General features: G+C 53.3%; 1 protein-coding gene across 4 annotated transcripts; it reads right to left on the reverse strand.

The window, feature by feature from the left end:
• Nucleotides 1-1,550: 1,550 nt before the first annotated feature.
• GFI1B (growth factor independent 1B transcriptional repressor) lies at nucleotides 1,551-12,927 on the reverse strand. Of its 4 annotated transcripts, none has more exons than XM_045771257.2 (7): nucleotides 12,795-12,927; nucleotides 6,190-6,308; nucleotides 5,623-5,760; nucleotides 4,910-5,172; nucleotides 4,188-4,325; nucleotides 2,933-3,098; nucleotides 1,551-2,370 (listed from the first exon to the last, which is right to left on the reverse strand). In XM_045771257.2, the coding sequence occupies exons 2-7, from the start codon at nucleotides 6,287-6,289 to the stop codon at nucleotides 2,192-2,194; spliced, it is 984 nt and encodes a 327-aa protein (XP_045627213.1). In that variant the 5' UTR covers nucleotides 6,290-6,308; nucleotides 12,795-12,927; the 3' UTR covers nucleotides 1,551-2,191. The 4 variants fall into 4 exon arrangements, with proteins under 4 accessions (XP_045627213.1, XP_045627211.1, XP_045627212.1 ...); XM_045771255.2 differs by having other exon boundaries at nucleotides 2,933-3,197; XM_045771256.2 differs by having other exon boundaries at nucleotides 4,188-4,361.
• Between the last annotated feature and the right edge of the window lie 14,941 nt (nucleotides 12,928-27,868).

The following is a 27,868-nucleotide window of genomic DNA, read 5'->3' on the forward strand; positions in this document are numbered from 1 at the left end:
AGCCTGAAAGGGCGCTCTGGCTGGAGTAAACAGAAAGAGGCTCTGGAATGAAGTGTAGTAGGAGTCCTGCCTGGCCAGACCCAGAGCCTGGGAGTCGGGGGCTTGCCACTCCCCAGAAGGCCTCAGAACCCCATAGATTCACAGCAGAGGAGCGGTGTGGGGGGCAGCGTCTGTAGGTATCTTTGGGAGGAAGGCAGAGACTTGAAGACCATCTTGCCTTGGAATCAGATTCTAATCCCAACTCTGCACTTGCCTGCTGTGTGATCTTGGGCGAGTTGGCCAACCTTCCTGAGCCTCCACTAGCCCCCTCTGTAAATTGGGATAATGACACCTCCTTTGCCAAGGGTTGTGCGGGTTCAAGTTGATGTGTGGAAACCCTGGGCCCCGCTCGGTACCTGGAAGAGACTCATTCAGGAGTGTCCGCTGCTGTGGGTTGGTGCGGGCTTGGTGCTGAGGGCATGGGAGAATACCTTCTGGCAGGGGAGAAAGTTACCCACATATACCTGTCATTGCAGGTCCAGTGGGTCCTGAGCTTTAAGCGGGGAGCCCAAGGTGCTCAGCCTTCAGAGGTGGGAGAGCTTCTGGATGGAATGACCAAGGGAGGCTTCCTGGAGGAGGCAGCATTTGCGCAGGCCTCATAGGATAGTCAGGACTTCAAAAGCGGCTACTCATGGCCTGGCAGCACCTAGCAGGGGCTAAGCCCTGCTCACTGCCATGCACACATGGCCTCAGGGAATCCTCGCAACAGACGGAGAAGCTCTGTCACGTCGTACAGCTAGTACACCAAGCTTCAGTGAGTCCTATCTGCAAAGTCCCTTTGGCCACATAAGGCTCTGGGGATTAGGACATGGATGTCATCCTTGGGGGCTACATCAAGAACCTTGAGATGGGAAGACTGCCCTGGACTGTCCAGGTGAGCCCCGTGGGATTACAGGGGTCCTTCCAAGAGGAAGGCAAGAAGGTCAGGCAGAAGAACGAGGCGGGTGATGGAAGCAGAGGTCAGAGCCGCCTGCTTTGGAGACGGACGAACCCTGGAGGCCCCGGCAGGAACGCAGCCCTGCCGACACCCTGCGTTCGGCTCCGGAGGACTCATTTTGGGTTTCTGACCTTCAGAACTGTACAAAGATAAGTGGCACTGTTTTCAGCCGCTAACCTTATGGCAGTTTGTTGCAGGGGCCAGCGAAGAACGATACAGTCCCCCACTGCAGGAGCATGCCTTCCCCATCGTCTGGCTGCAAGGGGCTCTTTCCCTTCTGTTCCAGCACTTACCAGTTTGGACTGAGTCCACCTCTCCCAACCCGTCTGTCAGCAACTCCAGAGCTTTCTCTGACTTTTTTTTTTTTTTTTTTTTTTTTTAGTTTTCAATTTTTTTTTAGTAATTTCTACACCCAACGTGGGGCTCGAATTTACAACCCTGAGATCAAGGGTCGTGTGCTCTACTGACTGAGCCAGCCAGGTGCCCCAGCTTTCTCTGCCTTTTGAAGCTCCCTACTATCCCTTCCCAAAGCCTAACCCGCACCCAGGGGGCACTTAATAAACACTGTCAAATGTAAATAAATCTGTGTTTTTGTTTTTATTTACAGCAGTTGAGAGGAACAGGCTCTTGATAGCAGTGACTGCTTGCTTCTCCAGCCCCATGGTCCGAAAGCAGAGCCGGAACCTCCGTGGCCAGCTGCGTGCCAGTCAGAAGTGGGGGCCGGCCAGCACATCTAACTGAAGCAGAGGGGTCTTAGGCCTCCCACTGGGGCAGGAGGCAGCTCTGGCCATCCGTGGCAGCTGGAAGGAGACCCACTGAAAACCGGATCCTAGCACAGTAGGCAGCAGGCAGAGGGGGAGGACTTCTCTGTGGATTCCAGTTCTGGACTATTCTTGGCATACCTGTGCACAGGGGGCTATGCTGGCTTTCTGGGCTCTGCCCTAGGGAAGGCGCCCAAGCTCTTAGACCTCTAAACAACTTCAGCTCAAAAAGACCCAGCCCAGGTCCTATATTTTACAGCAGGAAAATATTGGTCCAGAGAGGGAAAGCAACTTGCTCGAAGTCACACAGCAATTTCGTGAGTCTCCAAACAAGCGGAAAGATTCCTGCCCAGCGCTGACTCGGAGACAGGGCATCTGGATGCAGGAGGCTGGCCTCGCTCTGGGTCCCGGGACCTCAGGGCAGGCTGGCTGGGAGCCCGGGGCAGGGGCAGCCTCACTTGAGACTGTGTTGGCTCTCGCGGTGCCTCCGTAGGTCCACCTTGCGCTGGAACCCCTTGGTGCACAGCTCACAGCTGAAGGGCTTGAAGCCGGTGTGCTTCCGGCTGTGGGTGATGAGGTTGGAGCTCTGGCTGAAGGCCTTCCCGCACACCTGGCACTTGTGTGGCTTCTCACCTGTGGGGCAGCAAGGACCGGGTCAGGGCTGTCCGGGCCAGACCCGCCACCCACTGCCCTGCATCTGTTTGTAAACTCTGCTGTGTGTTATCTCGCGGCCAGCCTACATGCACTTTGGGAAAGAACTACAAAAGGGGGACAGGAAAACAATGCCCCCTGGGGTTGCACCCTGGTCCGACGCAACTGGGTCCATGCTGTGTACCAACGGGCCGAGCACCTGGTGCGAAAGAGGCACTCAGTCACCAGCCAACGATTGGAGGAATGAATGAGCGACAAATCCACCTGCTAGTCTCACTTCCACCCAGAGATCACACTTGGGCTCTTTCCTTCCCGGTGTTTTTCCTACGCATTAAGTGTGTACTTAAGTCACAGTGCGTCCAGCTCTCCGCGTGGAGGGGAGCGCCCCTCTCTTTGTAACGGGACCCCACCCCTGTCCGAAGCCCACGTTGGGACCTTTTAGCAGTGGGAGGGAGGGGTGCGGGGAGCGGCTCTGCTTGGGCCCGTGTGGGCGTGGCCGGGGAACCCCGGGTCCAGACGTGGGGGGGGGGGCGGAGCGCCTCACCCGTGTGGATGTAGGTGTGCTTCTTCATGTCCGACTTCTGGTGGAAGCGCTTGCCGCAGAACTGGCAGGGGTAGGGCCTCGTGTCCGAGTGGATGAGCAGATGTGTGGACAGGGTGGACGAGCGCTTGAAGGCTTTGCCGCACATCCGGCACTCGAAGCTGCGCTCCTGCCGGAGGAAACGAGGCCCCGGGGGGTCAGGCGCGGGCGGGGCCTCGAGACCCGGGACTGCCACGCTGGGCGCAGGACCGGGCCCTGCCGGGATCCCCTGAGGAACAGGACACTCGTTGGGGGGGCGGCCTCGAGAACGGGTCCCGGAGGAGCAGGACCCAGAGGCCCCCATTTCTGCACCCCAAGGTGGGGCTGAGGCATGGGGCATGAGATGCCTCCTGTGGAGTTTTCCCTGTAACCTTCACAGTACCCCAGTCGAAGTAAGCCTCAACACGCGTTTGTTGACTGACTGATCGATCGACTGATCTGGGGCATGATCATCAGCTTCCCAGTGCTTTGGTTAAGAGTCTGTATTTTTGGGGCCCGATTTTGGCTTCTGCCCCTTAGAAGCCACGTGACTTTAGACAAGTCATTTAACCTCTCGAGACTCAGTTTCCTCATCTGTACGTGAGAACAGCAGTAATGAGCTCACAGGGTAGAGAGCCGAGCCGGCAGTAACTGGCACATGGCGTGAGCTCACCATTGAAAGTTCTCACGACCAGATCCTGCTCTCCCACCTCAGCTTTTACTGACTCTGGTGTTAGCACCGTGGGTCATTTCGGGTACTTTCCCTGGAACGGAATATTCAAGAAGAGCTAAGTGGGACAAGATGATCACTTAAGCCTGACCCCAAGATTCTAAATGTCGAGAGCCTCAAAGCTGAGGACGCCTGTCCTGACACACGGATGGCAGGATCATCTCTGAGCATCAGAGACCACTCTCTGCCCCCCAAATTCCACCGGGCCAGGAGCCTCTCCCAACGGCACACGAAGCTGATTCGGTCCATCCGGGGTGGGAGGGGTGTCGGGAAAACTATAACGTAACTAGCACTAAACCACAAATATTCGTTATCAAAACACATTAAAGTATGTATTATATAACAATTCTAGAAAGAGGGTTTTGGGGACCCAGATGAGGGAGTAAAGGACCTCAATCTGTGTCACCCTCAGGGGCAGGGCGAGAGACCCAGCCATAGCCCCTAGGTTTCCTGCGGGAGGCACAGAGCAGGAGTGGGAGGAGGGGGTCCTGGGCTCGGCCAGCTGCCCACCTGGGAGTGGACGTGTGTGTGCTGTTCCAGGCTCACGGCGTGGCCGAAGGTTTTGCCACAGACGTCACAGGCGAAGGGCCGGGTCCCACTGTGGGAGCGGCGAACATGGACTTCGAGCCCGTGTGGGGTGGAGAACACCTGCAGGCAGGGTGCAGAGCGTGAGGCCACCGGGAGCTGCGGAGAGGGAGATGGGCCTGGGGTCCCAAGGCCACCCCCACCCCTCCACGTCCAGGCACAGATGGGCATAAAGCAGGAGAAGCACGGGAGTGCCGATTCCGCTGGCCTTTGCTGTGTGTCCTGGGAAGGTCAATTTCCCTCTCTGTGGCTTGGTTTCCCGTCTAGAAAATGGGGGCCGTGGGAGCATGTAAAAGGCCCCTCCTGGCCCTGGCTAGAGACTGAATAGCCCAGTGGTGAAGAGCCAGGAATTTGCCAGAGCCACGTTTGCATGCTGGCACTGACGTCTACTTGCTGTGTGCTCTTGGGCCAATGACTCAACCCCCCTGAGCCTTTTGTCCACTTCCTAGGGTTCAAGCATGTCCAGTGCTTTGCACGGGGCTAGCACACAGCCGGGGTTCAACAAACCATGGTGAGGACGAACATTCTAAACCCTCGACCCCACCAGACGACCCAAGATTCACAGCACAGGGAGCAGCCAGCGGCCAGGGAACAGAGAGGGGACGCAGGGCAGGGCCCGTGAGCCCACCCACGCCCCAGCTGCCCACCTTGTTGCACCTGATGCAGCGATATGCATCCATGCCTGGGGAGCAGCGGAGGCTGAAGTCCAGGGGCGGCTCAGTGCTGGGCACCAGAGGGCTGCCGTAGAGGCTGACGGAGCGCTCGAGGAAGGCAGACTGCATGGTGGAGGGGGCCTGCCGGTAGCTGTGGCCGTAGGACGAGGCCAGGGCATCCCAGGAGAAGCTGGGCTTGTAGAACGGGGGTGAGCTGGAGTCCCGGTCCTGGGATCGGGGCATGACAGCAGGGCCCTCTGTGGAGAGTGGGACACACGTCTGGTGGGGACTCATTGATAACTAGGGCACCGCGCCCACCACTCTCCACCTAGAGACCTCCTGCTGAGGGTTGTGGTGTGTAGCCCAAAATATTTACTGTGGGGGAGGGTCTGGGTCTTCATTGTGGCTTCTCGGCTTCTCAGCCCGGAAACAGGCCCCCAGCACCAACAGAGCGCCCACCTCACCCACTGCATCGGCCTGCCCACCTGCTTCTTCTGACCCGCCACATAGAAGCTCTCATCTGGGAGTGAGCTCCCCGTCCTAGAGGGGCCCAAGGAGAAGCTGGAGAGCTCAGATTGTATCTAGATGGCCTTGTTGATCTTTCCTGACTCCACAGCTCCAAGGATCCCTGCTTCCATGAGCCCATCCACCCTTCATTCCACTCGCACTGGCTGGTGGGGGATGGCCAGGGGTTCCGGCCTGGGTACCTGGCACCAGGGCCGTCCTGCTCAGGCTCTGGTCCAGGTCCAGCTCTGGCTCCCGTTTGAGGTCAGTCCAGGTCAGGCACTGGTTTGGGAACAGGGTGCTGAGGACAGGATCATTGCTCAGGACCTGGTCCCTGGCCCCTGTGGGGAGACAAGATCATCAGAGACATCAGCTACAGCTCCTAGGAGGATGGGGACCCAGAGACGCACTTGCTGCTGTCCCCAGCTGCTCGCATGCATGGGCCCTGCCCAGGATGGCGGGAGCAGGGTGGAGGCTGAAAGGAACCCCCTCACCCACCCAGGAGAACTCCTGGACCAGTGTTAGTTTTTGGAGGGCCCGACCCTAGCCCTAGATCTTTTCTGAGTCTGGTTAGGACCCACATGTCGGCTGCTGAGGACCAGCTCCAGTCCTGATGCTCCCATCATCCAAGGGGTCAGAAGAGATGGGTGCATTCATTCATTCGTTCACCCAACATATACTGAGCTTCTGCTTACAGAAGGGATACCGTGCATCCCCAACACCGGGGGCAGGGAGCCCTGGATGGGTGCTGAAGGGGAGCTCTGACTCACCGGGGCTAAGGGCAGGAGGCCAGACCGGGTCATCTTCCTGGATGCGGGGCTGGTGGTAGGTGTGAGCCTTCTTGCTCTTCACCAGGAAGGAGCGCGGCATGGTAAGCGTGTGCCCCACACTTGCGAGGGGAGAGGGAGAGAACAGTTAGGAAGGGCAAGAGGACAGCAGCCTCTGTATTTTAGATTCCATCAGAATCCACTGTCCTGAGTCGAATGGTGTCCCCCAGAAGTTCATGTCTACCCAGAACCTGTGAATGTGACCTTCTGTGGAAATAGGGTCTTTGCAGATTTAACCAACCAAGATGAGGTCATACTGAGTTAGGCTGGACACCAAGTCCACTAGGTCTAGGGTTCTTATAAGAAGAGAAAACTTTGGGCGCACAGACACAGACACGCAGGGAGGACACCGTCCAGAGGTGGGAGCAGAGATGGGAGGGGGCATTGAGGATCGCTGGCTCCCCCAGAAGCCAGGAGAGAGGCACATGGCAGACCCCCTCCCCACCGAGCCTCCAGAAGGAACTGACCCTGCAGGCACCTTGATTTTGGATCTCTAGATTCCAGAACCTTGAACGAATAAATTCTGTGTTGTTTTAAGCCACCTGGTTTCTGGTAGTTTGCCACAGTGGCTACAAACCCTAACCTCCCCCCACTGCTCCCTTGCTGGGAAATTAATACACACACCTTCTAGAAAACCCCCAGGGTCAGTCTGCTCCGGCCCACATGCCCTGAGTCGCACCGGGAGCAGAGAAGAAAGGACAGGGGTGTCTCCAAATGTGACACACTCCTGACCCCGCATCCTGAGAACTGCTTTTGTGCCCCTGTGGGATCTGCATTCGGAGGCCATGGAAGGGGTGGTCTGAGCTCAGGTCTTGGAGTCAGACGCTCACTTCGAATCCCAGCTCACCCGCTGTGCACTTTGGGGCAGACGCTTCACCTCTCTGGGCCTACTCCCTTTTTTGGAAGGTGCAGCGTCCAGGCTGTTGGTGCCAGTGAGTGCATCATATGTGCTCAGTTCTTATCATGGTGGGGGGTGGGGAGCAGGTTGCAACAATGGGGGGCACCTCGATGGCAAAGCCACGTTACTGCGGCACAGATGTTCCCAGAGCAGGGCTGCCCCTTGTCCGTGGCCCCAGCCCGGAGTCCGGTGCCCAGAGACGGAGGAACCTTCTCTCTCTGTCTCTGAGTGGGGTGAAGGGGGGGTTGGAGTTGCATGTGGGGCTCAAGGTCCGAGAGGACCCCCATGCCACCCCACTGGGAAGCCAGAGGGCATTTGTGCACGTGGAGGAAAAAGCCAATGTCCACCAACTGTAAGAACTAAGCAGTGGGCAGCCCAGCTCAGTTGCATCGTCACCGAACCCACCGGTCAGGGAGTGGGGGAAGACACAGAGGACCAAATCAGGAAAGGGCCCTGCACTTGGTCCTGGGCAGGGGTCGGGGCATGGCAGAGCCAGCCAGAACACCTCAACACTCCTGGCTTCGCATGAGGAGAGCATCTCCTGCCCCCTCTCCAGATGTTTCCCATCCTTGTGCTCAGCCCGTGAGGCTCCCCTGAGGGCTCCTGGGAGACAGAGAACATCTGAGTGGTCCTCTCTCCACCCCACCCCTAGGCCATCCCCAGGCAGGAGCACAGGAAATACTTCGCCAATGCCATTCCCGGCGGCTCCTCTGCAGGTCCCATTTCCAGGCCTCGGAGCAGGAGCCCCTTCCCCAGGCCAGCCACCACGCGGGGCTGCAGGGACGATAGGGCCAAGCGCGGGAAAGGGATTACAGCTGCTCCGACAACAGCCAGGGTTGGGTGATAAGGCCAAGGCGAGGAGCCGGCTGGGAGGAGGGAGATTAGAGAGGGCAGCTTGGAGCCCTGCCTTTGGAGCAGGCCCAGGGAGTCACCCCTTCCCCCAGGCGTGACCCCAAGCCAGGCAGGAGAGGGAACCCCAGCTGGACCCAGGCCTGTCTGCCCCTCCCCAGAGCCCCCAGGGCATCAGGAGTCTGGTGAGGCCACTCCACCCTGGGCAATCCTAGGTCCCGCCCTCCCCACTGTAGGCCTCAGTGTCCAGATCTGCTAAATGGGGACCGCAAGCCACCTTCCTGCGATTGCTGGAGCAGAAAGGACCTCTATTACAAACAAGCGTGCAAAGTGCTCGGTGTAGTGCTGGGGCTGCAGGAGCACCGAGCAGGTGGTGGCATCACAGCCCGCAGGAGAAGAAACTTCAGGGAGGCAGGCACAGCCCACGTCCTGTCCTGTGTGGTTCCATCCCCAGGACCCCCCCGCCCCCAAAGCAGGTTCGCTCTGAGGACAGGGATGAGCCTGGGACCAGGAGCAGGGACTTGCTCCAGGCCCTTCCCCTCTGGGATCTGAAATGAAGAGGTGGGACTGGAAGGCTCTGGGGTCCAGTCCAGCTGTCAGATTTTGCCCTCCCAAGGCTTGCCTGTCCTGCTGTCTCCCCCAGGCTTGTCGGGAAGCCCACGGTGGCCTTATCTGCCAGGGGCAGTCTTCCTCTGCCTGCTCCCCCTCCCCCAGGGCTCCCCTCACCCCCCTTCCTTCCCCCTTCTAACTCTTGGCTCCAGGAATCCCCTGGGGAGGCCAGACCCTGGGCAGAGCCAGAGACCCACACACACCAGGGGAGGCGGGGACTGCGTTGTTTTGTCTCTTGTTCTGGGGGAGCCTCCGAGGGCCACGGTCTCTCTATCCAAAGATGATCTACTATTTTTTACATAGTATTTTAGCAGTAAGCCAAAGAGAACCAAAGGTAGGCATAAAACTGCTGGAATGCCAGGAGATCCTTCTTGTAGCCAGGATCTGCGTAGCCTTAGCTCCGTGAGTTCGGACCTGGGAGCTGAGTGGCTACTGCCCCATTTCACGGAGGAGGAACGAGGCTTGGAGACTGGCTCCTGATCCCAGGCAGATCCCAGGCTGTCCCCCAGGCCTCTAGACTCTCGACTGTCAGACCACGGGGTGGGCACCTGGTGCGGAGGGAAGTGCGCAGACATGCTAAGGGAGGTGTCTAAAGCTCCCTGGTGTGCGTTATGCCACGGAACTGATACCCACTGAGGGCAAGGGAAGCAGTGATTGTCTTCCAGGCTTACAGGGGGAACTGAGGCTGAGGGAGGAAAGTGGCTCATCCAGACCCCGCGCTCCTGTCCTGCTGGGACTTGACTCCTGGCCCAGGGCTCTGCCCATCAGCACCTATGGTCTTCCCGGACACCCATGAAGACGGCCTGCCCGGGGCAGAGAGAGAAGGCTGGTTGGTGGGGCAAGATGATGGAGAGATCAAATTCCTTTGATCTCTGTCTTTTCTAGAACCCAGAAGCTCCACATGGATTCCCGGAGAGTTCTGAGTGGAAAGAAAGACCTCCTTCAGGAAGCTATAAGCTATGGTGTTCCCTTGGTCTCAGAGCCTGAGGATACCATAGAGGTCAACTGGTTAGGCGTCAGGACAACACAAGTTCATGAGCAAGGGGTCCCAGCTTCCGGGGTCCCTGCCTGGAGGAAGGCAACACTCAGGGCCTACTCTCGGGATCCCCTCAGAGCCCCCAGTGCCCCAGTGTCCCCCTCCCTCCCACCCTAGAATGTTCCCTCCACCAAGCCCGGCTGAGTGGCACAGCCAACCCCATGGCCCAGCCTTCAAGCTCCCTGTGGGGGCCAGACACACCAGGAGAGCTTCCTTTTGGCCCCTGTTAGCACAGTGAAAAAAAAAAAAAAAAACAGGAACCAATCACCTATACTGCAGTTAATCAACAACCACACCGTTCTGATTCACACGAACCGTTCTGAGAAAGAGCTCAGAGCAGAGATTGTGAAAGAACCCTAAGATTTCTTCATGAAACAGAGGCCTCGATGGTATCGGCCTCCGGAAAGAGACTTGCTGTTAACATCTCTTCCAAAACCGTCCATCCCGATGGAGGGTGCCCTGACCCCGAGTCAGAATCTCGGCCCCGCACCCCCACGTCCAGGTGGACATGGAGTCGCAGCCTGGTGACTTCCGTACAACGAGGCCCCGCCACGGCCTCCCGTGGGGCTGAGTCTGATTTTGTGACCTTGAGCTTGACCACGTCGGCCTCCAACCTAGGGCTTGGTTTTCCTATCTCTCAAAAGGGACCGTTGGACTAAGAGATTTCTAAACTTCCCTTTTGCTCCAAAATCCCATGCACGGTTTGTTGACCTTGAGCGCGGGACTGACCTACCTTGACTAAGAACCTCATCACTCGGGTTCCCTTTTTGGGAGGGTTGGGTAAGACTCCGTTGTTTCTCAGAGTCCGTGACAGAGGACCCTTTGGACTTCCTTTATGTTTAAGACGTGACTCAAGCAAACAAACAAACTGAAAAAACCCTTTCCATGTAGCAGTTAGGGGAAATGGGCCTGTTTCACGTTAGGGGCCCCGGCAGAAAGGGGTCATTATTTTTATTCGAAATGTGCAAGCAGTTCTCAAATGTCTCCTCCTGAGTTCAGAGACTGCAATGTCACAAGTGAGTGAATCGACTTCTGAGTTTACCCCCAAAAGAATTGAAGGCAGGGGCTCAGACATATTTGAACACCCAAATTCACAGCTGCATGACCCACAATCACCAAAAGAAGGACACAACCTGAGGCCCATCAGCAGACGGTGGAGAAACCAAACATGGCGTATCCATACGATGGGTTGTTATTCAGTCTGGAAAAAGGAAGGAGGTGCTGGCTCATGGCACGATATGGATGAATCTTGAGGACACCATGTAAGCAAAAGGAGCCAGGCACAAACAGAAGAATGCTGTAGGACTCTCCACTTCTATGAGGTCCCCAGGGAAGTCAGATTCATAGAGACAGAAAGGACAGCGGTGAGAGCCAAGGGCCGGGGGACGGGACAGGGAGGGGAGTTCGTGTTCAATGGGGACAGAGTTTCAGTTTGAGAAGATAAAGAGAGTTCTGGAGATGGATGGTGGTGACGGTTGCCCAACATTGTAAGTGCGTTTTCACGCTACAGAAGCGCACGCTTGAAAATGATTAAAGTGGTCACTTTCTTGTCATGTGTATTTTGCTACAATAAAAAATGAGTGAACCAGGGGCGCCTGGGTGGCGCAGCGGTTGGGCATCTGCCTTCTGCTCAGGGCGTGATCCCGGCGTTACGGGATCGAGCCCCACGTCGGGCTCTTCCGCTGTGAGCCTGCTTCTTCCTCTCCCACTCCCCCTGCTTGTGGTCCCTCTCTCGCTGGCTGTCTCTATCTCTGTCGAATAAATAAATAAAATCTTAAAAAAAAATGAGTGAACAAAACATTTCCTGAACATTTCTGAATTGGAGCAGCTCCCATTGGTTTGAATTCCCGAAAACAAATGAACAAAAAAAAAAAACTCCCTCTAATTTAAGGAGGGGTAAGGTTTTCTATTGTTTCTGAGAGGGGACGAGATCATACGTGGTCAGGCTGTTTTCCCAGGGGCGATCAGGTCCCAGAACCTTCAGGAGTGCTTGCGGCTTCCAAGAGGACCCCAACCTCACCCACCCTCCCGAAAACCTCGAGAAAATGTTCTGCACCGGTTTTGAGTAACTCCATGCATCAAAGCCAAGGCAGATACGGCTTTCTGGTGCTCCCCAGGCACCTTCCGCAGGGAAACCCGCATACCGACCCCCCAATCTACAGGACCGCACTCTTGTCGGAAGACACCTCACACATCTCCTTATTTAAAGAGTCCCTTGGGCACCACCTCGGAAGACAAGAAACTCGCCACCTCACTAAGACTGGCATCTTCTACCTGTTCATTGCCTCCTGAGAACTATTCAGGAGGTGTGAGCCCCCGTGGGCAGGCATGGCTTAGCGAGATCCAGGTCCGGAGCCTGCAAATTAATTTGCCCTCTCCAGGAAACTCATGAAAGATGCAGACCTTCCCCGCAGAAAAACGTACACAAGCAGGTACCCGTGGCTATTCTATAGACCCCCCCCCCTTAACAAGCCTTACTTTAGAGCGGGCACCTCGCCCCAGATGCCCAGACTCTCAACTTGGCCTTTTTTTTTTTTTAAATTAGGTAGAAAAGACTGAGATCCCACCTGCCCTTCTGCAGCCCTCTTGTTTCTGGAGGCTGGGGGCTGGGGGTGGTGGACAACGCATTTTCCCTTCTCCCCTCACGGGGCTCTGGATGGGAGGGCACTCACTCTCAAAGTGCCCCAGGGACTTGGGTGAAGGGCACTGGGGAGTGTGGGATGCTGGGGGTAGAACTTCCCTCCGACGTCTCTCAATTTCACTCCGATTTTATAGACAAGCTCAGGGTGATGGGGGGACAGGACCACACTAAGCCAGGGGTGTGAATGAGTGTCACCCCACGCTCTGCCCAGGTCCCTGGGAGAGCTGGGGTTGCAGGTATGACCTCGCACACACAGGTGATCCCCATCAGACCCGACCCGGTTTTAGAAAGGCCGTTTATGCACAGTTGCCGGAGGGCGGAACTCCTATAGGGCTCTGCCTCCCACCACCTCCTCTCCGCTGGGTTCAAGGGCTGAAAGCTGCATCCTGTGGAAGAGATATCCCAGTCCACCTTACTCTTCCTGTAACTGCCAAAGGGCCCGGCTGACCTGCCTGGAAACAATCTAAGTCAGACATGCAAATTTAAGAAGAAGAAGCTGGGATGACAGCACTCACCTGTCCCCAGCTCCGCCGTCTGGTCCTGGACGCCGTCTTGGTCTTGGTGGGAACCTCCCAGCCTCTGGGGATCAGCTCCACTCTGTCAACCTCGGACTCTCTGCTCAAATAGATACTTCTCCTTTTTTTTCTCTCTCTCACTCTCTCTGGTTTTTTTTTTTTTTCCTCTTCTGTTCCCCTCCTTGATTTTCAATCTGATTATTTGTGTCAAAATCTGGCGGTGAAGAAACAGCCAATAGAGAGCGCCCGAGTGCTGGGCTGCATTTGCTTATCAAAGCTTCCCGGGGCTCCCACTTCGGGCTCCTGCCAGCCCTCCACCCTGGGTGCCACGCTCTGTGCCCGGACATTCTAACTAACGCCTCCTGGAAGAGAAAGGACGGGCTAAATCAGTCTGTTTATAAACTTAAAACAAAACACTTGTATACCTGATTTTGCATAAACTCATAACTTTCTTTAGTCTTTCCTTCCTTCCTCTGTCTCTGTGTTTGTCTGTCTCCGTCTGTCCCGAGCCAGCGGCACTCTGCTTCAAAGCCACTGCAGACCGCTCTTAGAGAGGTCCCTCTCGTTCTTGCAGAGATGACCTTTGAGAAGAAGAGCCGAATTCACGCTTCCCCAGCCTTGACCCCAGAAGACGTGCCCAGGTGCTTCCCAGCGTCCGCAAGCCCTCAGTGCACTCAGGCCCGCGGCAGGTGCACTCGCGTCCCAGGCCCTGCGTGTGCCGCCATCTGGCGGCCGCAGAGGAGACGGGGGCGGCGGGAGGCCCGCGGTCGGTCACGGGGTAAACTGGCACAGCCAGGATCGGACATCACATCCCACTTGGCACGGAGCCCCATCCCCGACCCCCCACCTTTCCCCTCCTTTGCCCCTCAAGCCTGATTTATTTCAGGAGGATTTGCATGAGAGGAGAACTCACAGAACAGAGCACTGTTAGGCTGATTTGCATGCTCTTGCAGCCCAGCGCTGGAGAGATTATGTTTCCCTCATCAAGAAAACAAGTTTGGCGACCGGAAGCCCCAAGTTAAACTGCAGGTCCGGGCCGACACGAGGAGAAAGGGGGCTTCGGGCGAGGCTCCTCTGCGGGGCCGGGCCCAGCCTGGAGGTGGGCGGGGCTTGCGCGATGCTGGGGCGTGGGTCCCGACCATCGACCATCGCCCTCGGCCCTCGGCCCTCGGCCCTTGGACTCCCCTTGGTGGTGAGAGTGTGGGAACATCTGGAATATTCTTTGGATCTTCCACATTGCCAACAGCCAACCGGAACTCTTTATCATTATGCAGAAAACTCAGAACCCAAGGACATTAAGAAAAAATTCCCATTTCTTCCCATTCTCCCTCCATTATGCAGGCACATCCACGTCTTGCTTCTCGGGTCTTTCTTTTTCCACTGGCTGTTATCTTCCTCAAGTACCTCCCAGATTATCTTGCGGCTTTGATGAACATATGTAACGGTATTTCGGCTTTTCATGGTTTGCCTTAACAACCACTTTCGTCATTTGGGGAATAGCGTGGTTGGGGTAAAGCTGCCCTATTGGGTACAGGCTGCTCCAGGGTTGTGATCCCACTTCGGGTCTTTATCTTCCTCCTTTAGTAACCGATGCAGGGACTCCCTTGCTAGACCAGGTCCCCAGCCTGGCAGTGAAAGCGGGCCTTCTCTGGAGCCACCGGGACCCCTTTGCGGGAGGCAGTGTCCAGGCCTCCAGACTTTGCGGCCTGGAGCCGCTATGCTGTAGCAGGTAGGCCCTGGCAGCCTGAAACCTCCCAGCCCTGGGGTCCCCTCCAACACCACTCCCCTTAGTAGGCAGCCCCGGAGAAGAAGTGCCTTCATTTAGCCTTTCCCAAGGGCGAAATCACTGCAGCATCCTTGTGCCCGTTCATTCATTCATTTAATCCAGTTAGTACTGGTACATGTCCTGTTCCAGCGTCCTTCTCCCCTCTGCCCCCTGCCCCCTGCCTTCCTCCCTGTCTTAGTCGTCTCAGGCTGCCATAACCGAATACTGCACGCCAGGGGACTTCGACAACATTTCTTGCAGGGAAACCAAGGTCAAGGTGCTGGCAGATTCTGCTTCTGCTGAGGACGAGTTTCTTGATTTGTAGCCCGCTGCCTCCCTGCTGAGTCCTCACTTGGGAGAGAAGCAGATGGAGAGGGAGGGAGGGAGGGAGGGAGGGACGGAGTGAGGGATGGAGGGAGAGCAAGAGAGAGAGAGAGAACTCAAGCTCTGGATTCTTTTCCTTTTCATATAAGGACATTCATTCCATCCTGGGGACCCCACCCTCATGACTTCATCTAACGTAATTACCTCCCAAAGGCCTCACCTCCAAATACCATCACACTGGGGGCTAGGGTTTCCACATGAAATTGGGGGGATAAAAACATTCAGTCTCTAACTCTCTCAGCTAATACTTGTTTATTGAGTGCCTGCTAGGTACCCGATGCTGGGGTTTCCAACAAGAGCCAGATGGGAGCCATCGTGAGTGCCGTCCTGGTCTAGCAGGTGGGATGGAGTACCCTGAAATTTACAAATCGGACTGATCAGTGCTGTGATGTAATCATGGTATGCAAAGGAGTGTGGGGAAATGAACTCGGACTTGGAGAGTAATGAGAATTAATGAAACTAATGGAAGTGACATCTAGGTTGATGCCAGGCTGACTTAGTTGGGAGACGGAAAGTAGGGAAGAATGTCTAAAAAGAACAGCATGAGCAAAGAGCTGGAGGCAGGACCTTCGGGGAATTGACAGCAGCCAAGTTCAGTACCGGTGGATGGTGGAGGGCAGAAGAAGGGAAGCGAGAGATGATCCTACAGAGGAAAGAAGGAGCGTGATCAGGAAGATTCCTTCCTGATTTAAAAACCTTCAGTGATTCCCCTTTACCTAACAGGACACAAAATCAGCTTCAGAGATCAGCATTCAGTGTTTTTCACAGGGTCAGACCTCTTTCAAATGACAGCACTTTTTCTTTTCTTTTCTTTTTTAGGATTTTATTTATTTATTTGACACAGAGAGAAAGCACACAAGTAGGGAGACTGGCAGGGGGAGAGGGAGAAGCAGACTCCTTGTTGAGCAGGAAGCCCGACACAGGGCTCAATCCCAGGACCCTGGGATCATGACCTGAACTGAAGGCAGATGCTTAACCAACTGAGCCACCTGGGAGCCCCTGACAGCACTTTTTCTAATGCAAGTTGCAGAAACCCACTTTATACTAGTTTAATAACAATAACAAAACAATTAGTTCATGTCACTGAAAAGTTCCAGCTTCAGGCATGGTTGGATCCAGATGCTCAGATAATAGTCTGGATCTCATTCGTTCCTGCCTCAGGACGTTTGTATTTGTTGTCCGCTCTGCCTGGATGGCCTAACTTCCAGATCTCCCCATGGCCGACTCATTCAGGTCTCAGTTGAAATGTCACCTCCGCAGAGAGACTTCCTTGGCCATTAACTAAAGCAGGACCTTCCCACCCCAGCCACTTTTGGACCCATCATCCTACCCTTTGTTCTTCTTGGCAATCATAATTATCTGAAAACGGCCTGTTGATTTATTACCTTTTTATTGGTCTCTTGTTTGTCCTGACTGTGCACACGGAACGTAAGCCATACAGGAGCAGGGGTGGAGTTTGCCTGGCTCACAGCCAAGTCTCCAAGGCTGACAGCAGTGTATGGTAGCACTAGTGATGTTTCTACAGAGTGAATGGATGAACGAATGAATGAATCCGTGCATGCATCTCTCTCTGTCTCCATCTCTCAGCTTTCCTTTCTGCTCTGGGGCTGAGATACAAACACTGGCAGCTGTCGTCTATCATCTTAGAAACAGCAGTGGAAAGCAAGCTCCATCTTGGGAGGCCCCAGATGGACTCTGACTGGCCCAGCCCAGTCACAAGGCATCATCCCTGCACCAATCATGGTGGCCGGTGGGAGGGAAATGGGTCTCTCATTGACCAGGACTGGCTCACCCTCCTGCCCAAACCTGGAGGAGGCAGGGTTGAGTTTGGGGAGGAAAGAGCAGTTGTCACCACATGAGTAAGGCCAGAAAGGTGTTTGGGCCATGGCTTCCACTTTCCACTTTCCAAGTGTCTTCTTATTGTCACCTAAACATACTGCGTTCTTTCCTGCTGGAGACCGAATTCCAGCCCCTGCCCTTGCCCTTCCTATTCCCAACGTCCAGAACGTCCTTGTCTTCAACGTCCTCCTTTGCAGCCCAGTTCTGCTCTCACCTCCTTCAGGAAGCCTTCCTAGATGCCCGCAATCTCTGGGGCCACCCAGGACAGCCCTTGGATTCTTTGTCAGGGGGCACTCAGCTGCTGCCTGCTGGGATCAGCAAGTACTACGGGCAGGAACGCTGCGGAGTGCTGGGGGGGGGGCGGGCAGGGCACAGCACAGACTGACCTCGGGGATGTGGCCGAATAAGGGAGAGCTGCTGCTAGAGCCTGGCAGTGTGCAGAGGCCCCTGCCCCCGTGGAGATATCCCAGGCAAGTACAGGCGGGCTCCGGAAGCGGCGAGGGAGGTGGGGGGGTGGGCAGCAGCGGGGTCCAGGCGGAGGTCCCAGCTCCAGCGGGCGGTAGCTGTGTGATCTTGGGTACCCTTCTGGCCTTGGCTGAGAATGGCCACAGAATGCAGAATGCAACACACATGAGCTTAGTCCACCCACCCCGGGACATGAGGATGGACTGGGTGGCCCTTACTCTGGGGTTGGGGGCGCCCAGCGGGCCGCTGCGCCCCAGGGCGATCCTCTTCTACCAGAAAAGCTCCCATTCTCTGCCCTGCAGCGATTCAGTCGTTCCGGGGAGATTGTGGAGCTCTTTCCCAGCCCAGGCTCCTTGCCAGGAGCTGCAGGCAGTTGAGGTGGCGGGAGCCCCGCTTGCAAACGCAGACTGCCCTGGCGTAGGGCAGTGCCCTGAGGGCCAACCACCCCACCACCCAGGTACCCCTGCGCTTCCGGAGGAAGCAATTCACCACATAGCCACACGGTGGCGCTCTTTCTCCCTTTTCTTCGGCAAAAACCAGCCTGAAAACGTCTGTCCGTCAGTCCATCCATCCCTCCACCCACAACCACCTAATTACTGCTTAAATTACAAGAGTGATATACGATCAGAGTAGAAAGAAAAAAGTAAAAGAGTATTCATCTGGCCCTGATGTGTATTCTTTTGGTTCCTCTTTCTCCCCCGCCCTCCTCCCTCCCTCTCTCTCTGACCTGGACCTCCAGGCTCCCTCTCCCCTCTCCACAAATGCATATGTGCCTATCATGTTTTTCAATTCGAACAAATCTTTACTGACCCTTTGCTATTGAGTTCCACACAGTCAGGCAATGCCTCCCCCAATCTGTGAGCTCCCCCGTCCTGCCTCCATGAATCTCATGATGGGGTCCGGACACACCCTTTGGAAGACCATGAGGCCGGGTTCGGGGTGCACTCACTTCACAGGGCAGTCGGTTGGCCTCAGAGAAGCACGGAAGGCCGGGTGCCCTGCTTAGGCAGGGGGTGTGGGCGAGCAGCCTGAGGGCCTGAGTTCCTGCCCAGTGCCTCCCAGCAACCCTGGCAGGGATGTCAAACAGGGTAGGTGGGGACCCCGTTCCTAGGTTTAGGAAATAACAGACGACAGAAGCCCACCCACTCCATCCACCTCAGTGGTGACTTCTCACCGGGACGCCTCAGAAAGTTTCCAACAATTCCTCTCGAGCAAATGTGAAACCCTGTGCTGAGGACTGGAGAGGCAGGGGGACCACAGATCCCCCCATTCAGCCACCTGAAGTTTCAGAAGGGGAAACTGAGGCAAAGAGAACCCTAAGAAGCAGATCCAGAAGTGGGACCCTGGCCTCCCAATCTTCTTGGAAGCCCTGATAACGGGGACCGTTGTTTCCTCACCTCCAAGCTAGGTGTGTTAGCTGTGTCTTGTAAAACATAACTCCAGAGAGGATGTCTAGTTCTCCAGTCCCTGGGGTGAAATGGAAGCATCATGTGGCGTCCAGACCTGGGATGGCAGCCTGGCCTTGACATGCACTACCCTCCCCTGAGCCTCAGACTTTACATCTGTGAAATGGGGCTAAGGACAGTGCTTCCTTGGGGTTGTTGTGGGTAGCAAATAATGCAAAAACGTTTATAAGTGTTAAAATGCTCTATAGCTGTGAGTTATCATTTCTCAGCGGAAATATTTAATAGCTGGTGATAGGATTCTTCGATTTCTCTCTTCAATGAGACAGTCAGGAGCAGCCTTAGCTGCTGGGGACAGAAAAGATAAAAAAAAGAAAGAAAAACAGGGCAGTGTCAGCCTGGCGGCTATCAGGTGGGCCGTGCTAATTTACATGGCACGTTGATTATTAATGAAACACCTGACGTTTGGTTACTGCTCCGTCAACTCCTGATGACTTCCGCGTTCATGTCCCCTGATGCTGGCCGGAAGCTCACTCAGAGGCTGCAGACTGGAGGACGGGATGAGAGCTTGCGAGCATCTACCTGGGCCAGACAGAGTGGAGGGGCCTCACAAGCCTTGGCCCTTGAGTCTGGGGGAGCATTTTGCCACTTGGAATTATTGGCTGGATGATGGGAAACCGAGAACCAGCCCCCAGGTGCGGCTGGTACCACTGACAAGTCCACAAAGCTGTAAGTGGGGCGATGTGTCTGATCCACTGGGACAGACCCCCCACTTTTACTCCCCAGGGTTTCCCCAGTGCCACGCCTGGCACATCACAGGATCATTAAGCGTGGGCTGCACGAATGCAAGTCTGTGCAAGCCGTGTGTGTGTGTGTGTGTGTGTGTGTGTGTGTGTCCACTAGCCAGCCTTAGGAGGGTGACGAGCTCCCAGTGGGTCCTCCTTTCCCTAGTCAAGCCCCAGCGAGGAACACCCTGTGCAAGTGACGGCCTTGCTGCCCGGGTAGAGGAGCTTGCCGAGGCTGCTGAGCAAGGAGAGGCCCTGTCTCCCCCCAACACCCTACCTGGGGCTGGGGGCCTTGCTGCAGCCTCCAGACGCAAGAAGCAAAGCCTCCAGGGAGCACAGAAGCAGGGAGACAGAGGAAAGACATTCGGGAGCAGGCACACACCTTCGCAGAGGACTGGAAATTCACACTGGTCTCGGAAAGACCCTCTCTCCACGGCCCCTCCACACTTGGAGCGTGCTGCAGGCTACACTGCGTGGAAGCCACAGGACAGAGGCTTCCAGCTCCTGGGATTGGCACTCAGTTTACATCTATTTTGCATGTGCTGGCTGTTCAAGCTACCGTTTTATCAGAGCCCACTGAAGGACCAGCATTCTTCTCCTCCCGTTGCTTCTTACCACCCCATGAGCCTGCAGAGAAGTGGCCTATAAGAAAGCCATCTAGATGCGGGGTGGAGCGGGGGACCCAGTGCCCTGTGACTCAGACAGTATGTCCTTGAAAGGTGGGATGTCCACGCATTTCTGCAAGATGAGTGGTTTGTAGATTAAAAAGGACACACACACATGCCCTCCTTTGGAAAGCAGGGAAGGCTCTTTACAAACCACCCTGCCCAGACCCAGCCGTTGCACTTCTGAGTATATACCTGAGAGCATGCAAAGTGGGGGACTCCCAGAGCTATGGTACTCATGTTCACAGCCGAAGTACTCACAGCGACCAAGTGGGGGACACTACTCACGCGTCTATCGACCACAGGTGCATCAATAAACATAGTCTATGGGGCGCCTGGGGGGCTCAGTCAGTGAAGCATCCGACTTCAGCTCAGGTCATGATCTCAGGGTCCTGAGACCGAACCCTGCATCGGGCTCCCTGCTCAGCAGGGGTCTGCTTGAGGTTCTTTCCCTCTCCCTCTGCCCGTCCCCCCTAAAATAAATAAATCTTTGTTTCTTTATTAAAAATGGTTTTATTTTTATTTAAATTCAATTAATTAACATGTAGTATAATTGGTTTCAGAGGTAGAGTTCAGATTCATCAGTCTTACACAACACCCAGCGCTCATTACAACCCATACCCTCCTTAATCCCTGTCACCCAGTTACCCTGCCCCCCACCTCCCCTCCAGCAACCCTCACTTTGTTTCCTATGGTTCACAGTCTCTTATGGTTTGTCTCCCTCTCTGATTTTGTCTTGTTTAAATTTTCCTTCCCTTCACCTACGCTCCTCTGTTTTGTTTCTTAGATTCCACGTATGAGTGAAATCATATAATTACGTTTCTCTGATTGACTGATTTTGCTCAGCATAATACCCTCTAGTTCCCTCCACGTTGTTGCAAGCGGCAAGTAAATAGATACATCTTTAAAAAAATAAACAAATAAACAGAGTCTTTCCATACAGTGGAATATTATTCAGCCTTCAAAGGAAGGCGATCCTGACACACGTGACAGCACACATCAGCCTGGGGGACATGGTGCTGAGGGAAACCAGCCAGACGCAGAAGGACAAATCCTGTAGGATTCCACACATCTGACGGACCTACAGAAGTCAAGATCATAGAGACAGAAAGCAGGGTGGCAGGTGCCAGGGGCTGGGGAAGGGGAAAGGAGGAGTTCGTGTGTACGGGGGACAGAGTTTCTGTTTTGCAAGATGAAAGAGCTCTGGAGAGGGGACGGTGCTGGTGGCTGCCCAGCAGTGTGACTACGCCTCGTGCCGCTGGACTGGGCACTTCAAAGGGCTTAAGATGGCAAATGCTGTGTTATGTGCATTTTGACACAATTTATGGACAAGCTATCCCGCCCAGCCCCTCATTTCCACAGATGGGGAAAGTGGAGGTGCAGGGAGGTCCGGACAGACATGGAGTCCAGAGGACTTCACCGTCAGAATCACAGATTTTCCTTCACTGCCTTTTCCAATTATTTTTTGATCTTCAAATATTTTTTCAAGTGTTTATGATGAAAAATTTCCAACAGGAAAACAAAGGAGGCATGTCTAATGGACACATACATAACCACCACCGTTCTTCAACAGGAGTTGTGCTGGCCGCGTGTGGTTTAGCTCTCTAGTTGAATATGTATGTTTGTCTAAATACGTTTTGTTCTGATAAAATATTCCGAAGGTGTATTAGAGATGTCATGATGCTTCCCCTGTAAATACTTGAGTGTGTATCTCTGAAAAACAGATATTTCTTGCAGCATCACATAATTCAATTATCGAATTATCAGTAATTCCCCAATCCCATCGAATATTCTGCCCATGTTCGCATTTTTGCAGTTTCCCCCAATTTTCTTTTAGAATCAGGATCCTGCCCAATTTCAAGGACTGTGTTGGCTTGTTTCCTTAGTCTCCTTTGTGACACCACAGCGCCCACTACCCCTTTCTTCTGACATTGATTTGTTGTTGTTGTTGTTTTGGGGGTTTTCGTTTTTCCCTCTAAGAGCCCAGACCAGTCTGGTGGAAGGTCCTGCATTGTGGCTTTGTCTGATTCCTCATGGTGCCATTTAACCTGTACCCCCACGCCATGCCAACTGGAAGCCGGGGCCAAGGCTTGAGTAGATTCCGATGGGATGTTTTAGGTGTGGCTACTTCCCCCGCGATGCTGTGGGCTGTGTGGTATCAGACGACCCTAACGTCAGGTTGTCCCCGCTTAATGACGCGCAGTTTGGTCAGCTGGTTAAAGCGGTGGCAGCCGGTTCTCTCCATCGTAAGGGTGAGTTGAGAAGCAATCTGTGGGATACGACTGTCCTTATGCAACATCCTCTTCCTTCCCCAGATGGCCTTGGTACCCATTGCTGGTCCTTGCCTGAGTCAGTCCCTTAACTGGAGGTTGCAAATCGTGATTCTTTGAAGCCTACCATTCTTCCTGTGTTTGTTATCTGGCATTTTTTCTGTGAAGAAGAGCTTTCCTTCGTGAGCTGTGAATGAACCACAGTTCTTCCAACAGTGAGAATGTAAACGATTACTCTTTTCTCATTTATTGTTGATTTTCATCATAAGGTGTGGGCATAATTTGATCTCTTTGCTCTTCTCTCTTCTTTTTTCCCCTTAAGTTTGAATGTCACTATAAAATCAGTGGTTTTTATTTATTCAACGTATTATGCAATTACAGGAACTCCTTTTTTTTTTTAAAGATTTTATTTATTTATTTAACAGGGAGAGACAGCAAGAGAGGGAACACAAGCAGGGGGAGCGGGAGAGGAAGAAGCAGGTTTCCCGCTGAGCAGGGAGCCCGATGTGGGGCTCGATCCTAGGGCCCTGGGATCACGCCCTGAGCCGAGGGCAGACGCTTAAGGACTGAGCAACCCAGGCGCCCCAGGAGTTCCTTTTTATGGTCAGTGTATCCGTTTCTGAGGGCTGCCGTAACAAATGATCCCAACTGAGTGTCTTCAAACAACAGAAACTTATTCTCCCTGGTTCTGGAGGCCAGAAGTCTGAACTCAATTACAGTTCTTTTTCTGTGAACTTTCTGTTTGTGCATTTTGCCCTTTTCTTGGCTATGAAATAATTGTGTTTTCTTAAAAGATTCTTTTTTTTTTTTTTAGGATTTATTTATTTATTTGACAGAGAGATAGAAACAGCCAGCGAGAGAGGGAACACAAGCAGGGGGAGTGGGAGAGGAAGAAGCAGGCTCTCAGCAGAGGAGCCCGATGTGGGGCTCGAACCCAGGACCCTGGGATTACGCCCTGAGCCGAAGGCAGACGCTTAACGACTGAGCCACCCAGGCGCCCCTTCTTAAAAGATTCTTAAGAGTTCTCTGTACATATTAGGCTTGTGCTACAAGTTGCAAATGCTTTCTGTCAGCTTATTTTCTTTTTTTTTTTTTTTTTTAAAGATTTTATTTATTTATTTGACAGAGATAGAGACAGCCAGCGAGAGAGGGAACACAAGCAGGGGGAGTGGGAGAGGAAGAAGCAGGCTCATAGCAGAGGAGCCTGATGTGGGGCTCGATCCCATAAAGCCGGGATCACGCCCTGAGCCGAAGGCAGACGCTTAACTGCTGTGCCACCCAGGCGCCCCTGTCAGCTTATTTTCTGACTTTGCTTATTTTCTTCCTGCCATGCAAAAGATGTTTTGTTTTGTTTCCTTTTGGGAGGTCATCTAATTTGTTGGCCTTTTCTTTTGTTGCTTCTGACTTTTTGACAATTTTAAGAAAGGTTTTTTTTTTTTTTTTTTTTTTAACCCCTAAATACAAAAAATTCACTCATGCTGTTTTCTTTTCTTTTCTTTTCTTTTTTAAAGATTTTTAATTTATTCATCTGAGAGAGAGAGTGACCGCGAGAGAGCACAAGAACGGGGCGGGGGGGGGGCAGCGGGAGAGGGAGAAGCAGACTCCCTGCAGAACAGGGAGCCGGACACAGGACTCGATCCCTGGACCCCAGGATCATGAGCTAAGCCAAAGGCAGACGCTTCACTGACTGAGCCACTCAGGCATCCCCTCATGTTGTTTTCTTCTAGCACTTGTATGGTTTCACTTTTGACACTTAGAGCTCCGGTCCCTTAGGAGTTTATTCTGGCATAGGGTGTGAGGTAGGGATCTAAATTTATCATTTTCCAAATGATCACTGCGTGTTCTTCAGAGGAGGCACAACTAACATAGAACCTCTAATTGTGAATGCCTGTGCTTGGTGGGGCACAGTGGGGGGTGTCTCATGGTGACCATGAGACTAACATGGAACACTCTGGAATGTGGCCCTGCACATTGCATTGCAAGGGATGAATGGATGTGTGATGGGGATTTGCCCAAGGAGACAGCCAGCCCAGAATTTCAGTTAAATTAACAGGCATTAAGTCAAGATTAAACCTTTGACAATATTCAACAGACAACTCTCAAACCTTCAGCGGCCCTTCATTGCCTCCAGATATAATTCAGTTTTCTTCTTTAGCTTGAGGCCCTCCATATGCTGACTTCCTTATTTTCTATTTCATGCATATCTTAAATCTGACCGTTTATGTAGCAAACAGCCCTAGGTGGTCTTGCTGGAATGCCTTTGCTCAAGCTGGGTCTTCCTCCTGTACCACCCTTTTGCCCCATCACCATTTAGCAAATTCCTGATTGAACCAGAAGCAAAACACCCACCAGTGAGCTGCACTCGTCACTCTGAGTATGAACTCTTTGTCTGTAGCACTTTGCAGGTTGATCTCGGGCTGGACCTTACTCTGAGTCACAGTATGGTTGGTCCCTCTTCCAACTCATCTGCTGGATTCTATGCTTCTTGAAAGCAGGCACAGGGGATTGAACAGTGTCCTCCCCCCAAATTCATGTCTACCCAGAACCTCAAAATGTGACCTTATTTAGAAATAGGGTCTTTACAGGTATCCTGCAGTTCAGATGAAATCATACTGGCTGGATTCATGTGGGCCCTAAATCCAATGACGGGTAACTTCATAAGAAGAGAAGCGGACACCCACTGAGAAGAGGGCCATGTGAAGACACCAGGGAGAAGGTCACATGAAGACAGAAACAGAGAAATGAGCGACACAGCTACAAACCCCGGAACGTCAAAGTCGGCCGCACCATCCCAAGGCAGGAGAGAGGCATGGAACACAGTTTCCATCAGAGCCTCCAGGACAAACCAACCCTGCCCACACCTTGACTTCAGACTTCTGGCTTCCAGGACAGTGAGAGAATTCCTTTCTACTGTTCTCAGCCGCCCCACTTGTGGTCATTTGTTAGGGCAGCTGAGGACACTCATATGGCAGTAGGAGCAAAAACAATGTTTATTGACGCCCACACGGTGGCAGGTGCTCTGTGTCTCACGCTGCACTGTCCCAGCAACCCTCTGAATCAGGTGGTTATGGTATGGGCGTCATCCCCATTCTCCGGGTGGAGAAACTGAACTTGCTCAGCGACGCGTCCAGGCCACACGGCTGGGTTGTAGATCCAGGATCCCAACTCTTTGGGGCTCTCTGGCCTCACTGGACAACCTGGCTTGTGCGCTGCACACCTGCGGCCAGTTCTCCTTTCTCACCAAGACGAGAGTTGGGAAGGGCATTCGTAAACAAAACCTCAAAAAGCCAACGTGTAAGTCTCCGAAAAAAAAGAAGGAGATGAATTTGATAACATCAGGAGTAACGTCTCCTTTCCAATGAAGCACAATACAGTTGTTAGGATGGTAACAGACTTGGGCAGGGGGGACATTGGGAATATCTGTAGTCGGCAAGGGCACATTGCTAGAGCAGAGAAGGTGCTTCCACAAATCAACAAGGGAAAGATAGTAACCCTACCACGAAAATGGTCTAAAGATAAGAGTCCGCAATTTATGGAGGAAGAAACCCACAAAATCAACAAGAATGTGAAGGAACGCTCTATCTCACTAATAGAGGTAAATTCAAACAAGAACATGTCACTATAGCCCTATTATGCTGAAAAAAAAAAATGAAAGAGCTAGTAAATGCCAAGTATTGGCAGGGATGTGGGCACTTTTGTGGACTTCTCGTGGGGAGTGGACTCGGGCAGCCCTTCTGGGGAACAATGTGGTGGTAAGTCTGTGCAAAATTTTTGGAGATGATGGGTATGTTTAGTATCTTGGTTGTGGCAATGGCATCACGGGTGGTATGCGTATATTCACAGCCATCCAGATATGGACAATTACATGTGTGCAATTTTTTGTATATCGATTATATCCCAATAAAGCTAAAACAATTTCTCTAAAAACAACCCCCCAAAAAGAAAGTCCACCAGTTTTACTCCCAGATATGCAACCCAAAGAAATTCTCAGCCGTATCCATAAGGGAACAGGACAGTGGTGTTTCTCACAGTGTTGTTTCTGGTGGCACTGTGGGTGTCATTCCCTGGGAGAATCAGGCTAGGTCTGCATCATTGAATAATTGTAAGCAGTTAGAAGCTACTGGCTAGAGGAATACAAAGCAACGTGCACGGAGCTTCAAAATAATGGTGAGTGGGGAAAAATGTAAGAAACAGATTCCATCTGAGACATAAGCCATTTACATAAGTTAAAAGTACATGCATATATATGTATATAGTCGTATACGTATGTAGTGTAGACATATATCATCTTTGTCTTTTGGACATAGTGCTAGACAGCGAGGGGCCGCTGGTGAGAGCGGGCTCCAGGGCTGTGGAGGCTCCTGCCAGAAACATGGGCTTGGCCCTGCAGGAGATGCGTGGCCACTGGCGGGAGGTCACTGGCATGAGACTGCGATACGGAAAGCTGAAAGCCGAAGCAAGAGGACCCCGCGAACGGATGAGGGAGAAGTATTTTGAACTAGTGGTGTCCTTCCAAAGGCCTTCAGACCTCATTGCATCTGGAAGGCCTTTTGTTTGCAAAAGAGAGAGACCTATAACCAAATCTAGCATCGGTAAAAATAGTTGTTGCTTCATGGAACTTGGGAAGCCAGCACGAATCTGGCTGCAGGGACTCTGAAAATCCGGGAGATAACAAATTATATTTCTTTTTCCATCTCCCTCTCTGTGTCTGGTAGGTCTTTTCTATCTTTTGGCTGGACTTCTCTCAGAGTTGATGTAGGAGATGGGAGGGTGGAGGGTCACAGCTCCTTCATCCCAGTTTAGTGACCCCAGGGTAAAGACACAATCTCTCTTTCAGCATCCATATATAGACCCAGGGAAGCACCCTGATTGGTCCAGCCCAAGTCACATGTCCGATGGCCTATGACTTTGGCTAGATGATGGGAATCTGGGATTGGCTAGGCTGGGCCCAGTGCCTGCGGCTTGAGCGTGGTACTGTTGTTGCCCCAGGAAGGGGAGGGGGAGACGCTGCACAGACAAATGCATACATTAAGTCAGCACCACCTGCCAACACAGGCTCCTTTGTTTCTTGTCACGTTCAGACAGGTGGACCATGACTATCGGAGAAAGCCCAGATGGGGAGCTCTTGCCACAAGCAGGCTCCAGGGTGGTGTCTGGAAAGTAGTGGTCTCCTTAACATCTATTAGGCAAATTACAACACTTAATGCCAGAGAAGGAGGAAATATCTGGGCAGCCTGAATTGAGAGTGGCAAGGATGGTGGCCCGGCTGCCTCTGCCTGTTCTTTCTGGCCTCTTCTCTTAAGCCCCTGGTGGTCCATATCGAGAGAACAATTACCATTCTTCTTCCAGACACTGTATAAACAGTAACAATGTGGTTATGGCCCCCTTGAGGGCCAGCAGTTGATGAGCTCCATGGATCATTGCTCCCTTCCACGGAGGAGAACATTCCAGCTGGATGAGGTCAGAGAGCCAAGAGAAATTGGGGGTAGGGAGGGAAG

Source organism: Ursus americanus, chromosome 18, assembly GCF_024610735.1.
Source record: "Ursus americanus isolate L20-20 chromosome 18, mUrsAme1.1.p, whole genome shotgun sequence".
Taxonomy (NCBI): Eukaryota; Metazoa; Chordata; class Mammalia; order Carnivora; family Ursidae; genus Ursus; species Ursus americanus.

Excerpts from the sequence above, each read along its gene's own strand:
- GFI1B (XM_045771254.2), bottom strand. The coding sequence starts at position 6,289 with ATGCCGCGCTCCTTCCTGGTGAAGAGCAAGAAGGCTCACACCTACCAC. Across the intron at positions 5,173-5,622 it reads CAGGACGGCCCTGGTGCCAG|AGGGCCCTGCTGTCATGCCC; the intron begins GTACCCAGGCCG and ends CACTCTCCACAG. Across the intron at positions 2,371-2,932 it reads GCACACCTACATCCACACGG|GTGAGAAGCCACACAAGTGC; the intron begins GTGAGGCGCTCC and ends GCTGCCCCACAG.